General features: G+C 37.2%; 1 protein-coding gene across 1 annotated transcript in view; it reads left to right on the forward strand.

Moving 5' to 3' along the window:
• The window catches only part of LOC131543329 (solute carrier family 2, facilitated glucose transporter member 4-like), a 65,200-nt gene that overhangs the window by 47,714 nt on the left and 489 nt on the right, over nucleotides 1–16,997 (forward strand). The window contains exons 5-10 of the mRNA XM_058780563.1: nucleotides 7,054–7,169; nucleotides 10,376–10,538; nucleotides 10,968–11,155; nucleotides 15,891–15,995; nucleotides 16,386–16,487; nucleotides 16,716–16,919. Coding sequence (XP_058636546.1) covers nucleotides 7,054–7,169; nucleotides 10,376–10,538; nucleotides 10,968–11,155; nucleotides 15,891–15,995; nucleotides 16,386–16,487; nucleotides 16,716–16,919 — 878 coding nt within the window. The remainder of the gene's footprint in view (nucleotides 1–7,053; nucleotides 7,170–10,375; nucleotides 10,539–10,967; nucleotides 11,156–15,890; nucleotides 15,996–16,385; nucleotides 16,488–16,715; nucleotides 16,920–16,997) is intronic.

Here is a 16,997-nt window from a genome sequence, read left to right on the forward strand (position 1 = left end):
ACTGGTTATAATTAATAATAAATATGTAGATTAGATCTTAGAATTAACTGTAGCAGAATCAACATTACAATTATTTGATCTGTCCGTCCACCGAGCAGACAATATAATTATTTATCAATTCTAGGAAGATTATTTTCCTGGCCAAAGAACAATAGCCTTCCTACTTATACAGTGCTAGCAGTAGTTTAGCATGTAGCAAGGAGCAACATTCAGTGACTTTGAATTGTGAGCGGAACACAGAGACAATCAATTGTGAATATAAGGGATTTAATAAATGAAACTATAACTAACATACAACCAAACTAAGCAAAACATATATATACAGGATGAAGTAAAGTAAGGAAAAGAGAGAGAACAGCAAAGAATGGCAGTATTTCACATCAGTTAACCACAACCTAAATGAGAATCATCAGAGTCACAATTCACCTTAAAAGGGGTTCAAACTTAAACACGCATCTAATTAGTTGTAAATGGTTACTTGCATTGGTTTGTTGCTGAATAAGAGTCTTGATGCGGTAGACAAGGTTCTTGATGAGTTCTTTAGGAGTGAGTCGAAGATTTTCCCCCTGGTTCTTCTGAAGATAGGAAAGTCCACAGCAAGTCCACAAAGTTACTTGAATGTAACACTGCCAGAAGGTTAAACTCAAGAGGAGAGTTTTGGAGTGTGTTTGTCTCAAGAAGAAGAGTTTTTGAGCGTCGATTAGTCTGAGTTCAGAACTTTTGATAGTTCATAGCCGCACCCATTTTGTGGGTGGAGTGGCCAATCAGAGGCATGCATTTTGAGCGGGAGAGACTTCCTTTGTCTCCGTTTATGGCCCATTCGCATTTTATTGCTGGTCTGGAACGTTAGTGCAGCTTTTAATTCAAAACATAGTAAGAATTGTTTGATGCATTTCACGATCACATAGTGTACATCATTGTGTGAGAAATAAAGAGAAGATCATTTTGATACCAAGAAAGTAACCTCCAGACGATATTAAAGCAGAGATGCACTCATACACTTGAATATAGGCATTTAACATCTAACTAATACAAGTAAAGGGTTTTAACTAAGTTAATATAATAGGGGAATATACATACAACACATGCATATAGCAGATATATTTATAACAGATACATAGCAGATACATGGCCTAAATAAAGAAAATGTTTTTAGGTGTGTGTGTGATGTGTATTGGAAATTGTGGAGACAGACAACTGGTCTGATGCCTGGCACGGGGGTCATTCCCTCCTCTGTGCAATGTGTTTGAAGTTTGATAGGGACACCATAGAGGCGACCTGTTTATCATCCTTCTGATAGTGGGGAAAAACCATCTGCAATTTAGCACCCATATAAATGTAAACGGTGAGGCCAGGTCGGTAATTTATATGCAAATGTCTAAAGGCTAAAAGGGTTTCATAAAACAAAGTGTAATCAGCCATCACTGATCCTACACAGACGTTACAGCATAATCCATAAACAGGCATAAGGTCAGGGCGGGCAGCAAACGATCAACAATCAGTCCATGATAGAAAGCAGTCCAGGGATCAACAGGTTAACAGTGGCCTCTGAAGCCATTACAGGACAGGCAGACAGCGCAGAGATGGCTTCCATAACCGTAACAGCACAGGCAGAGCCGGCCTTCTTGGTTCTGACTAAACAGTCACAGAAATCAGAAACTACCTCCTTGCTCGTTACAGGACACACAGAGAGTTCACAGATAGCCGGGACAGGACATTGAGTGAATTCAGAGGCGGTCTCCGTGACCATGACAGGAAGGACAGGGAGTTCATAAATGGCCTCAAAGGCCACGACAGGCCTGACTGAGGGTACACAGATGGTCTCCATGACCGCATCAGGACAGACAAAGAGTTCATAAGTGGGCACCGCTGTCTTGAGAGGAGCTGAAGCGAACACCCCTGCCACCTCTGGAAGTTCTGTAGCAGTTCCCGCACCTCTACAGGTTCTGCAGTGGATGCCGCCACCTCTGGAGGTTCTGCAGCGGATTCCGTCATCTCTGGAGGGTTTGCAGCAGTAGCAGCAGGAGCTTCAAAAAACCAAGAGAGTTCAGAGGCAGCCCTTGCAGTCGTAACAGAGGCATCAGGAAATACCGAGAGCTTGGGGGAGAGTGCTGCTGCTTTCTTGGGAGGAGCCGAAGTGGACATCATCGCCATAGGAGGTTCTGCAATGGAAGTTGCCACCTCAGGGTGAACTGGAGCGATCTCGGGTACTGGAGCAGACTCTGGAGCAGGCTCTGGGACTGGAGCTGGCTTGGAAATGGGTTCTGGAACTAGAGCAAGCTAGGGAATTAATTCACGGAATAGAGCAGATTCTGAAGCAGACTCTGGGACTAGAGTGGGCGCCACTGCCTCGAGAAGTTCTGCAGTGGAGGCCGCCACCTCTGGGGAAACTACAGTGGTTTGTGTGGCCCAAACACACACAATGGCCATAGCCATAACTGGCAGGACAGAGAGCACATGGTCATGGTCTATCTCTGAGACTGAAATAAGAAACTGGAATAAGTAGCAGTCAGCGTGTGACAATGAGGTTGAGGATCCACTTGCAGGCTTTATTGAGACTGTGGTCGTACAGGCAGGGTCAATCATCAGCAAAAACAACAATAGAGGCAACAGAAGGCATAATCAATTAAAGGGATAGTTCACCCAAAAATGAAAATTTGATGTTTATCTGTTTACCCCCAGGGCATCCAAGATGTAGGTGACTTTGTTTCTTCAGTAGAACACAAACGAAGATTTTTAACTCAAACCGTTGCAGTCTGTCAGTCATATAATGCCAGTCAATGGGCATACAATCTTTGGGATAAAAAAAAAACATGCACACACAAATCCAAATTAAACCTTGCGGCTTGTGACGATACATTCTAAGACATGAAACGATTGGTTTGTGCGAGAAACTGAACAGTATTTATATCATTTTTTACCTCTGATAAACCTCAATGTCCGACTGTCACAACATCCAGTGCGTGACGCGCAGTGTTGGGCTAGTTACTCAAAGAAGGTAATATATTACTCATTACTAGTTACTCCTTTCAAAAGTAATATTGCTACTTTACTTATTACTTTCTGGCATCAGTAATTAGTTACACTACTAGTTACATTACTTTTTCTTCACGCCCCACAGAAGTTGTAACTGTGTATCTTCCAGATCAAATTCTTCTAGAATGTTACTAACAACATATTTATGCCTCATCATTGGACCAAAATCCACATTGGATCGCAGTCAGAAGTTATTACAAACACTCAATAGTGATTGATAGTGGCATTCAAGTAGAAGTGTTGTATTCATCTCATTAATTGTCATGTGTAGCTTGAAGTAATTTTTCCGTTACCCATATGCGATTAAATTTCGTTATGTATTTTATCAAATCACATGAGTTTGTAAGAAACTGTTTAACTTTCTAAAAATATTTTTAATTATATTAATATAATGTACCACATGCTGATCAGAGGGATGTAATGCCAGAGTAAAGTAAAGCCACAACTTAAACAACAGATCTTTTTTCCTGACAAAATCAATATAATGCAATATTTCTATCTGCTGAATGTAAGCTTTTCCATATTCCAAGCTTGCCTGCTGCACTGGGGACATCACATGCATGTGCGAATCATGAAAATTATGAAAATAAATCTAGTGATTATTTGATTGTTAGATTTTAAATCAGCGGGGTTGAGGCATCAAAAGTAACTAAGTAACTAAGCTGTTTTATGGAAGGTAACTGTAATATTATTACTGAAATCTTATTAGTAATTAGTTACACTACTAGTTACTGCAAAAAGTAATATTATTACAGTAACTAAATTACTAGTAACTAGTTACTGCCCAACACTGGTAACGCGTCAACCTGCTCTGGCACATATATATACATAGATGCCTCATTAGCGACAGTTTCTATGGGCCGCGATACGTAAGGCTCTACATATATATCTATGTATATATATATCTATGTTACAGAGCCGTTGTCGCGTCATACGCCGGATGTTGTGGATGAGCTCAGGATGGTTGGACATTGCGGTGTATCAGAGGTAAAAAATGATATAAATACTGTTCAGTTTCTCGCACAAACCGATCGTTTCGTGTCTTAGGACATCAATGTATCGCCACAAGCCGCGAGGTTTAATTTGGATTTGAGTGTGCATGTTTTTTTTTCTCTCAAAGACTGTGTGCCCATTGACTGGCATTATAGGACTGACAGACTGCAACGGTTTGAGTTTGAGAATCAAAGTCACCTACATCTTGGATGTCCTGGGGGTAAGCAGATAAACATCAAATTTTCATTTTTGGGTGAACTATCCCTTTAATAAGTATAAGGTCATGGCAGGCAGCAAATGATCAACAATCAGTCCATGATAGAAAACTGTACAGGGATAAAAAACTAGGCAAGGCGAGGCAAGGAACACGGAATGGCTAAACATACAGGCTAACAATCATCAGCAATGTGTTTGAGTGTGTGTGCATCTTTTATAGTCCTTCTAGTATGAAGCAGCTGTGAACTGGTAATGAGTGCTGATGAGTCTGGGCAAAGGATTATGGGAAATGGGTCCTGGGTGAAATGGTAAAAGTCAAGGGCTGGAGCTCATGGGCACTCCAGCTGGTGACACAATATGGTACAATATTATCCTATTTAAAACATTGTGATAAATGAGTTAGGTCAAAATCAATCTAAAAATAAACCAAAAATAGTTTCAATATATTATGTATTTATGTAATAAATTATATTACCTAAAATGTGTAATATAATGAATCACATTACTGACTACGACATGTAATTTGGAATCAGTAATGGACTACAATTTGTAGGCAATCTGCCCAGCACTGTTTATGCACTAAAGCCAGTATAAACTCTTGCACAATATGCATATTTGTAAACTCTTAAGACAGAAGTCACTATCTGAACCTCACAGTATTTGGCTGCCGCTAGTATTTTTCGCTTGATATCTGTATAAATTCGAGACTGCAGATTGTTCAGGCAATAGTGGAAAGTCACAAAATGCATGAGCTTGTTTTCTTGCTTTGTTGTGGATACATGGTGGAGCACTTCAAGAGAATGGGTTCATCTTACATTGCACTGGGATGGAAATTTATGGCAACAGTATAAGTTAAGTCAAGTCACCTTTATTTATATAGCGCTTTTAACAATACAGATTGTGTCAAAGCACTTAACAGTATCAAATTGGAGGATAGAGTGTCAATAATGTATAATGATAAGATTAAACACTCAATTTTCAGTTAAAGGCATTTCATTATTGAATTCAGAGATGTAATTGTCTAGCTCAGTTTAGTTTAAATAGTATCTGTGCAATCAAATCGACGATAATCGCTAGAAATTAAGTGTCTCCAACTGAGCAAGCCAGAGGCGACAGCGGCAAGGAAACTAAACTCCCTCTGTGACAGAATGGAGAAAAAAAAAACCTTGGGAGAAACCAGGCTCAGTCGGGGGGCCAGTTCTCCTCTGGCCAGACGAAACCCGCAGTTCAATTCCAACCGCAGCCATGTCAGATTGTGTAAAGGGCTTATCTGATTCCCGTGGTCTTGTCCCGATGGAGCATTTTAATTTATAAATTAATGTATTTGTTATATTTGGGTTTTATTCATTATTTGAGTATAAGCATGCAGCAGACACCAGGCGCATCAGGTGCAACATGCACACATTGGTAAAATATGTACTCAAATAGCAAACAGAGAGAGGTGGTCTCTCTGTGACAATCCACAATAACAGAGTTCTTTAAACATTTCTTTTCCCTAGATTTAGCTAGATTTCTTCAATAAGATTCTTATATTATATAATGCTTAAGAACTGATTAGTTAAAGATTTATAAATCAGTTTGATATTTTATAAATTGTATATGTTTTTATATAGACTGATCAGCTACAAGATTAAAATCACCCGCCCTGATATCGTATAGGTCCCCCTCGTGCTGCCAAAACAGTCCTGATGCTTTGAGGCATGGACTCCACAGTATTTCTGAATGTGTCCTGAGCTATCTGGTACTAAAACTTTAGCAGCAGGTCCTTTAAGTCCTGGAGGTTTTGAGGTGGGGACTCCATGGATCAGATCTGTTGCTTCATTAGATTGAGATCTGGGGAATTTGGAGGCCAAGGCAACCCAGACAGCAAGCAGTGTCGGCCCACATCCGGCCCACATCTGGCCCACATGGATTTCACATATGCTAGATGTGGGCTGGATCTGGGCCAAAACTATGTTGCTGTCTGGGAACACCTTAAGCCCTTCGTCATGTTCTTCAAACCATTCCTGGACAATTTTTGCAATGTGGCAGGGTGCATTATCCTACCGAAAGAGGCCACTACCATCAGGAAACACCATTGCCATGAAGGGATATATGTAGTTTGCAACAATCTTTAGGTAGGTAGTATTTGTCAAAGTAATATCCACATGAATGCCAGGACACAAGGTTTCCAAGCAGAACATTGACCATAACACTGCCTCTGCCACCCCAAGTAAATGATGCACACGCAAGCCTGATCTAAAAGCATTATTCATCAGACCAGGCAATCTTCTTTCATTGCTCCATTGTCCAGTTCTGATGCTCACATGCCCATTGTAGGGACTTTCAGCGGTGGACAAGGGTCATCATGGGCATTCTGACTGGTCTGTGGCTATGTATCCCCGGATTGTAACAACACAGTCAGTGATATTCACTGATTACTTCATGTTTTCTACGGGCCCTGGTTTCTGTGGCACTACATTTTTTATGCATTTACATAAAAACTAAGCAAAGAGTGGGTAAGAGTATATATTATATTTAATGAACGTTGATACAAGAACATTATATTTGTATAATGATGAACAGATTAGTTAATGCACAGTCAAAAAGATGTCATAGTATAGAGATGTCATAGTATATCAAGTACGCACACACATAAATCAGCATATTGAGATGATTTATGAAGGAACATTTGACACTGAATGGCAGAAAAATCTGTTTTTTTTATCACAGGAATAAGCTGCATTTTAAAACATTAATATAGAAAACAGTTATATTAAACTGTAATAATATTTCACAATATTACTGTATTACTGTTTTCTTCATAAGGTTTGGCGTCAGGATTGGTCCCCATGTATGTTGGTGAGATCGCCCCTACCACTCTAAGAGGAGCTCTGGGCACTCTGCACCAGCTGGCCATCGTCACTGGCATTCTTATGGCCCAGGTAAAGTAAAGTCACCTTTATTTATATATCTCTTTATACAATACAAATAGTTTCAAAGCAGATTTACAGTGATAAACAGGAACATAATGATTCAATGATGCAAACAGAATTTAACTCTAAAAACACAATAGTAAACAGTCATTATTCAGTTGAAATCAGTTAATTGATATAGTTTGGTTGCAATAACTGTAAAGTTCATCAAATATGGCATGAGTTCAATTCATAAACAGCTCAGGAGAGAACAGATGTCATCATCCAGCTCAGTTCAGTTCTCATTCAATAGTGTCTGTGCAGTCACGTTAGTAATATAGTCAAATATTAGATGTCCCCAACTAAGCAAGGCAAAAGGTGACAGTGACAAGGAATCCAAATTCCACTGGAGACAGAAACGGGGGGGGGGGAGTTGGTGGGGGGAGTTGAAGCTAGCCATAGGCTAGCCATGTGCGGAGGAATTGAATTCCTCTGCACAATTCCTCCATGTGCGGAAGAATTGTTATTGTGGTTTTTCCTGAGGATCTGTGCTGATGGCTGTCTATTTGATAAAGTCTTCACAGGGGATCTGTCTCTATGGCTTGTCTAGTTGTCAGGGTCTCCACTGACACTCAGGGCTGTTGTGGTCGTCTCTAGGTTCTGATCCAGCATCTGGTCAGGATAAGATGCGGATCCGGGTGACTACGGTAACCTTGGAATAAGAATGAGACAGACAAACTAATATCAGAGTAGATGCTATTCCACTTATAATGTAACAAGCACATTGGATGCTACATTGGATGTTAAGTATTCCCGGTTCCGGTTGATCTAATTTATTCAGCCTAACAATCCTTTAAGGGATATGAATTACTGAAAAGTGATAATGTTATGTTAAGTGTGATAATGTTATGTGTATTCCAGGTTAAAGAGATGGGTCTTTTGATCTAGATTTAAACTGACAGGGTGTGTCTGCCTCCTGAACAATGCTAGGAAAACTAGAGTATGGATGCTAAATAAGAAAAAGGATCTACCGCCCGCAGTCGATTTCAATATTCTAGGTATTATCAGCTGTCCAGAATTTTGAGATTTGATGGACCTGAAGAACTATATTGTGATGAGAGCTCGCTTAAGTCCCGATAAGCTAAACTCAGGACTTTGTAAGTAATCAAATATACACAATGTTACTAGATAAAATATTACTAGAATCAGGAAGTATGACCATTTTGTATCAGAGTTTTGTTTATTAAGCCTGCAGGGCAATCACCCAGCAAAGCATTACAATATTCTTCTAGTCTTGAGGTCATGAATGCATGTGTCAACTCTGTCATGTCTATGTTATATACAGTGGGGCAAAAAAGTATTTAGTTAGCCACCAATTGTGCAAGCTCTCCCACTTAAAAAGATGAGAGAGGCCTGTAATTTTCATCATAGGTATACCTCAACTATGAGAGACAAAATGAGAAAAAAAAATCCAGAAAATCACATTGTAGGATTTTTAAAGAATTAATTGGTAAATTCCTCTGTAAAATAAGTATTTGGTCACCTACAAACAAGCAAGATTTCTGGCTCTCACAGACCTGTAACTTCTTCTTTAAGAGGCTCCTCTGTCCTCCACTCATTACCTGTATTAATGGCATCTGTTTGAACTCGTTATCAGTATAAAAGACACCTGTCCACAACCTCAAACAGTCCAACTCCAAACTCCACCATGGCCAAGAACAAAGAGCTGTCAAAGGACACCAGAAACAAAATTGTAGACCTGCACCAGGCTGGGAAGACTGAATCTGCAATAGGTAAGCAGCTTGGTGTGAAGAAATCAACTGTGGGAGCAATTATTAGAAAATGGAAGACATACAAGACCACTGATAATCTCCTCGATCTGGGGCTCCACGCAAGATCTCACCCGTGGGGTAAAATGATCACAAGAACTGTGAGCAAAAATCCCAGAACCACACGGGGACCTAGTGAATGACCTGCAGAGAGCTGGGACCAAAGTAACAAAGGCTACCATCAGTAACACACTGCGCCGCCAGGGACTCAAATCCTGCAGTGCCAGACGTGTCCCCTGCTTAAGCCAGTACATGTCCGGGCCCGTCTGAAGTTTGCTAGAGAGCATTTGGATGATCCAGAAGAGGATTAGGAGAATCAGATGAAACCAAAATAGAACTTTTTGGTAAAAACTCAACTTGTCGTGTTTCGAGGAGAAAGAATGCTGAGTTGCATCCAAAGAACACCATACCTACTGTGAAACATGGGGGTGGATACATCATGATTTGGGGCTGTTTTTCTGCAAAGGGACCAGGACGACTGATCCGTGTAAACGAAAGAATGAATGGGGCCATGTATCGTGAGAATTTGAGTGAAAACCTCCTTCCATCAGCAAGGGCATTGAAGATGAAACGTGGCTGGGTCTTTCAGCATGACAATGATCCCAAACACACCGCCCTGGCAACGAAGGAGTGGCTTCGTAAGAAGCATTTCAAGGTCCTGGAGAGGCCTAGCCAGTCTCCAGATCTCAACCCCATCGAAAATCTTTGGAGGGAGTTGAAAGTCCGTGTTGCCCAGCGACAGCCCCAAAACATTACTGCTCTAGAGGAGATCTGCATGGAGGAATGGGCCAAAATACCAGCAACAGTGTGTGAAAACCTTGTGAAGACTTACAGAAAACGTTTGACCTCTGTCATTGCCAACAAAGGGTATATAACAAAGTATTGAGATGAAATTTTGTTATTTACCAAATACTTATTTTCCACCATAATTTGCAAATAAATTCTTTAAAAATCCTACAACGTGATTTTCTGGATTTTTTTTTTTTCTCATTTTGTCTCTCATAGTTGAGGTATACCTATGATGAAAATTACAGGCCTCTCTCGTCTTTTTAAGTGGGAGAACTTGCACAATTGGTGGCTGACTAAATACTTTTTTGCCCCACTGTATGTATATATATATATATATATATATTGTATTCTGACACTAAGAGCATATTTTATCATTTAGATATATTAAGATGGGAAACATGTGGTTTTACAAATGTTTCTATCAAAGACTGATATTAAAAGATTGCTTTGTTTTATATTAAATCTTACAGCATCTTAACTTCTAAAGTTCATTCAAACTGTTTTTGTTTTTTTTTTAACTCAGTACTTTATAGCATCAGTAATTACAGTAACCAGTCTTCAGTTCTCTATTATTTCATTATCAATATTACTTTCCCTTTTCGTTATTATTCTCTTCAGATCTTAGGACTCGAGTCCCTGTTGGGCAGTGAGCAGCTGTGGCCGGTACTGCTGGGTGTTACCGTTCTCCCTACAGTCCTGCAGATGACGCTGTTGCCTTTCTGTCCTGAGAGCCCGCGCTTCCTCTATATTGTCCGCTGCCAAGAGCACCATGCAAAAAGCGGTGTGTCATACTACACAACATTGCATCTTGAGAACGCGTACAGGAGCAGTGTGCCATACAAAACGTTTGAGATGTCTGAACATTTAAAACAATGCTTCCCTTTTGTTTAACCTTTGTGTCATGTCATAAGAAACGTGTAAATCGTATAAATAAGTTATATCTGCTCATTGAACCTAGCGATAGACAGTCAACAAGGCTTAACCACTGGCAGATCATAATTTAAAATAATTTATATTCGTGTACAAACAATAATTGTAAATAAATGTTTAAAAATTATTTTATATGTACTTTTTATGTTAGCCTACATTTTTATATTGTTCAAAATCAGTTACAATGCACTTTCATCATAATCCAATATAATTTTAATTGATAAACACACGCACACTCAATACTGAAAACTTAAACCTTCCTATTTTCTCTCTTCTTTAGCTTTGCGGCGTCTGACTGGCCGTCTGGAGGTCAGTGAAGACTTGGCTGAAATGAAGGAGGAAAAGAGAAAGATGGACATGGAGAGAAAAGTATCCATTGCTGAGCTCTTTCGCTCTCCTCTGTACCGGCAGCCCATCATCATTTCTATTATGCTGCAGCTCTCTCAGCAGCTGTCAGGAATTAATGCTGTGAGTGCTGCAGATGTGCTCAGTTGATCAGCTAGGAAAGAAAAAGATAAACTTAGATTAGGCTACTGCTAAAAGGTTTATATAAAAAGCTAAACGCAGCTCTGCTAAAAGGTTCAAGTACCTTTGCTTCAATAACTGAATTAGTTCTCTTATTTAATTGCTTCATATTTACATGAATCAACGAAATGTAAATATAATTGACCCTTGCTAATGTGGTGGCACAAAAATAAAGTGTTTACACCACCAGTCAAAAGTTTTTGAACAGTAAGATGATTTTAATGTTTTTTTAAGAGTTCTCTTCTGCTCAGCCTGCATTTATTTGATCCAAAATGCTGCAAACGCAGTAATATTGTGAAATATTTTTACTATTTAAAATATATTCAAATAGAAAGCAGTTATTTTAAAATGTAATTTATTCCTGTGATCAGCTAAATTTTCAGCACCATTACTCCAGTCTTCAGCGTCACATGATCCTTCAAAAACCATTCTAATATGCCAATTTACTGTTCAAGAAACATTTATTATTATTATTATTATCAATATTTAAAACAGCTGAGTAAATTTTTTTCAGGATTCTTTGATGAATAGAAAGATCCAAAGATCAGCATTTATCTGAAATAAAAAGCTTTTGTAACATTATACACTATATTATTCAAAAGCATTGGAGTCAATAATTTTTAATACTTTTATTTAGCAAGGATGCTTTAAATTGATCAAAAGTGGTGATAAAGACATTTATAACATTACAAAAGATTTCTATTTCAGATAAATGCTGTTCTTCTGAACTTTCTATTCATCAAAGAAACCTGAAAAAATCTACTCAGCTGTTTTCAACATAACAACAACAACAATAATAATGATAAATATTTTTTTGAGCAGCAAATCAGAATATTAGAATGATTTCTGAAGGATCATGTGACTGGAGTAATGATGCCAAAAATGTAGCTTTGAAATCACAGGAATGAATTACATTTTAAAATATATTCAAATATAAAACAGTTATTTTAAATAGTAAAAATATTTCAAAGTTTTACAGTTTATGCTGTATTTTGGATCAAATAAATGCAGGCTTGGTGAGCAGAAGAGACCTCTTTAAAAAATAAAAAATCTTACTATTCAAAAACTTTTGACTGGTAGTGTATCACTGATTCTTGAGAAGAGGGACAAGACGGTGCAATATTGAAAAAAATAAAGCCTTGTACTCAGACAAATGAAACTACATTTTGTATCTTACATGTACTAAGCTACTGAGCTATACTTTGATTCAACCTTCCAACTTCAAAATGTGCTTTTTACCTTGCCATCACTTATTTTGCAATCAAGCAATCAAGATGTTTTTAACATTTCAAAACACATTCTCATGTTAGCAGACAGATTACACGCGACCAACAATTCCTCAACAAATAAAATATCATAATCAAATATTATCAAAATATTAATCTGACAGATGTGATAGACATGAATAGTCATTTTTGAATCAATTACTGTATCAAAACAAACAGTGAGTATTTTATTGTTTATAAAGCTTTTATTCAAGATTCACATTTAAGTATTTTGCTATATCATTGGAACACAAATGATCTATTTTCTCTCAGCTCAGAACAGTATGTCTACTCTGCATCTGCTGTGGTAATAAGTTAACTTTTAGAAAGAGTTAAATGAACAAATAAAACAATTAGTTGTGACCTCTTATCTACTTATATTCACATTTAAACATTTTAACAAATAATCCAAAAATTACCAGAACACATATGATCAGAATACAAACTTTATTATAGATATGTTTTATCCAGTGTTTTGTGTTCCCTCAGCCTTATGTTCCCTCGACCCTAACTCTGATGACTATCAATCCACAAAAGCAATATATGCTGTACTTTTACTTTACTTTGTCATTTAGCAGACGCTTTTATCCAGTGACTTACAAATAAGAAAAAGTAACTAAAACTAAAAGTTAAAACTCTACAAATACTATATATACACACATTTATGAAAATAAAGAAATTAAATAAAAATGACAAATGCATACAACAACATTTCAAAACTAAACATATTAAATTTAACAATTGCACATAGCAGCTAACTCAAATGAAAACAAAAAATAAAGCTAAAAACAATTCAAAATATTAAAACAACAAAAGGTATGAGTATAATAATGATTCTAACATAACACCAAGCCAAACACCAAAAAACAACTACATGTATGTATAGCCACACACATATACATACAATAATTATCTTTCTCTCTCTATATATATATATTATTTCATTTCCATTTAGTATGTCGAAGTACTAAAATAACTCAAATTAAATAAAACTTAATAAAAAACCTATACAGACATAATAAAAAAAACGAATAAAATGACAACATTACTACAACTGTAACTAAAACTAAAATAGATTAATACAAATCAAACTACATTAGTTTATCACACATGCTAAAAAAACAACAACTTACTTACTAGAATTATATATATATATATATATATATATATATATATATATATATATATATATATATATATATTTAATATATTTAACTATGACTTCACATTGAATGTCAACTCTGTCATTGGCCCGTGACCATCATCAGACAGAAAATCTTATGGTGGTGACATCTGAAGTTGTTGACAAATTTGGCATCTCTTTCACAAAACAAATGGAGTTCATGTAGTAGCCATTTTGTTTTCTTTGTTGATGCTATATGCTAACAGAATCTGTTTCAAGAGAATAAAATGATCTAAACATTTCAAATAATTTCCTCAGAAATTGGAAGATGTTGACATATGGTTGTGACACAGGGAATATTAACATTAGGATTTAAAATATTCTAAAACTATAAAACTTACCAGAATCTGACACTGATGTACTCTGCAGAGAAGGAGTATGGCAAGGGGGTCCGTTAGAGTGACAGCTGCCCCTGATTTTTTTTTTACATTTTAATAAATGTCTGATGGCGTTGAAAAAAAGTGGGGACAAAACTTTGAAACCTTATGAAACACGCATGTGTCTTTGAAAAACAACCTTGCTTTGATATGAGATATTAAGTGTTGCTTTTGATAAAACAAGCTGTTTTTCATCCTTAAACACACATCCTCTTATACACATTGGACACAATTAACGGTACCCTTTTATTCAATACTTTTTGAAACCTCCATTTGCCAAAATAGTATAGGAGTTGTCTCATATAATGCCTGATGAGGTTAGAGAACACCTGACAAGAGATCAGAGACCATTCCTTCATCCAGAATCACTCCAGACCCTTTAGATTCCCAGCTCCATGTTGGTGCTGCTTCTCTTCAGTTCACCCCACTCATTTTCTACAGGGTGCAGGTCAGGGAACTGAAATGGCCATAGCAGAAGCTTGGTTTTGTGCCCAGTGACCCAATTTTGTGGTGTTTTTGAGGTTTGTTTTTGGATTAATGTCCGGTTGGAAGATCCAAACATGGCCCATTATAAGATTTCTAACAGAGTCAGTCACTTATTGATTTTTTATCTGTTGGTATTTGATAGAATCAGTGATACCATGTGTCTAAACAAGATGTCCAGGACCTCCAGCAGAAATATAGGCCCACAACATTAAAAATACAGCAGTATATTTCACTGTACACATGGGGTACTTTTTATCCCTGTGTTCACCAAACCCATCTTGAGTGTTTGCTGCTAAAAAGCTAAATTTTTAGTTACATCTGACCATAGAAGCCAATCTCATTTGAAGTTCCAGTCGTGTCTGACAACTGAATATGCTGGAGATAGTTTTTTGGTGAAAGCATTTTCTTTTCTTGATTTTTTTCTTGAAGCCCTCCCAAACAACATGTGATGATGTTGAAACAGCAGTTTGATGATATTTTTTAAGGTTTTCTGACCCTGAAAATCAACCTTTTTCTGCAATTCTCCAGCTGTGATCCTTGAAGAGTCTTTGGCCACTCAAACTCTCCTTCTCACCGTCCATTAGGACGATATAGACATGTCCTCTTCCAGGCAGATTCTTAACATTTTCTGTTGATTGAAACTTCTTAATTATTGCCCTGATTGTGGATATAAGAATTTTCACTGCTCTAGCTATTTTCTTAAAGCCACTTTACTAATTTGTGAAGCTCAATTATCTTTCCTAAATTCTTTGTTTTTTCTCATTGTGGTGGGTGATTAATTTGGAATTTGGCTTTTGTTTTCCCTCCTATTTATATTTCTGTGAAACAGGAAGCCATGGCTGGATAATTTCATGTTCATAATCACGCTGGTGCGCTCAAAATTGTGAATATGGGAATACATTTCAGATATATTTTACTCATCAGAATTTCTAGGGGTACCAGTAATTGTATCCAACATGTATTTGAGAAAAAACCCTTTATTTCATAATGATATTTCCCCCCATTTTAAATGCTTATTCTCCAATGAAAGCTTAGATTTTTGTGATTTTTAAAATAAAATATCAAAAGGATTAACAATGCACATTTATTTTAACAGCCTTCTTTGATCATATTTACCAAGGGTACCAACAATTCTGACCACGTGTGTATATTTTATATATATATATTTTATCATTTATGGTGATTAAGGGGAACTTTTAATAAATTTTTAGTTCATGGCAGTAAGAGTATTCTCAGAATGGTAAACTAATCTCTGATGTGAAATCCAGCTCATATATTTCAATGGAGTCCTTGCAAGTTATTTTCTGCATGCCTTAGTAATGAACCTATTTTTTTCCTCCCACTTGCTCTTGCTTTCCACTGCTCAGATCTTCTATTATTCAACTGATATCTTCAAAAAGGCTGGGGTGGAAAGTCCAGTGTATGCCACCATAGGTGCTGGAGTTGTCAACTGTGCTTTTACTATAGTCTCGGTACGTAAAAAAAAAAATTGATCTCATGAATCTTTAAAAAGGGACTAACAAGATGAGATGGCAAATTAGCCTTAATTGAGACTTAACAGTTTCCCATAACATTTGTAGATCAAAATAGAACAGATACTGTTGAGCAGATCTCAGTGGTTTTACAAGTGTGGGCAGAGCAGTCATGAGAAGATAATAAAATTCAATAAAAACAATTTAAAAAAGTAAACACTTTTTTTTTTTAAGGCAAAAATGTAGCATTGCAAAAAAGGTTTTTTTGTCTTAATATTTGCAAGAAATTCAATAATTAACAAAAATCAAACCATCTAAGCTACATTATTAGCATAAACCAAGCCAAACTACAAACTTTATATGTCTATCACTCACTTGTCCAATCAACAGCTTTTCCTGGTCGAACGTATGGGCCGCCGAACACTCCACATGCTTGGACTTGCTGGAATGTGTATCTGTGCCATCATCATGACAATTGCTCTCACATTACTGGTCAGTCCCACAATAATTTAAGATTTTTTTCTTTATAGATTCACCATGATGTTGCGCATCAATAAATAGTTACTGAAAAAAAAATACACAATACAAAAAGAGAAAATCAGTTTCTACACTACAGACTACTTGAGAAATTATAATGCAGAAGCTGGTTGTAAAATTATCACGTTCCTAGTCAGTGAATGCTGTCTGAATTAATCTTACTTGTGTTGTCTTTGTTCACAGGAGACTGTGCCATCAATGAGCTACCTTAGCATGATGGCCATTTTTGGTTTTGTTGGCTTCTTTGAAGTGGGGCCAGGACCTATCCCTTGGTTCTTTGTGGCTGAACTCTTCTCACAAGGTCCCAGACCAGTAGCCATGGCAGTAGCAGGCTGCTCCAACTGGACTGCCAACTTCCTCATTGGCATGGGCTTCCAGTATGTTGCTGTAAGTGTACAGGAAACAACTTTTTTCGCTAGCAATGGTTTACTTACCTACTTATGGCATTAAAACGTGCTATAAATC

The sequence above is a fragment of the Onychostoma macrolepis genome, chromosome 07 (assembly GCF_012432095.1).
Source record: "Onychostoma macrolepis isolate SWU-2019 chromosome 07, ASM1243209v1, whole genome shotgun sequence".
Lineage (NCBI taxonomy): Eukaryota > Metazoa > Chordata > Actinopteri > Cypriniformes > Cyprinidae > Onychostoma > Onychostoma macrolepis.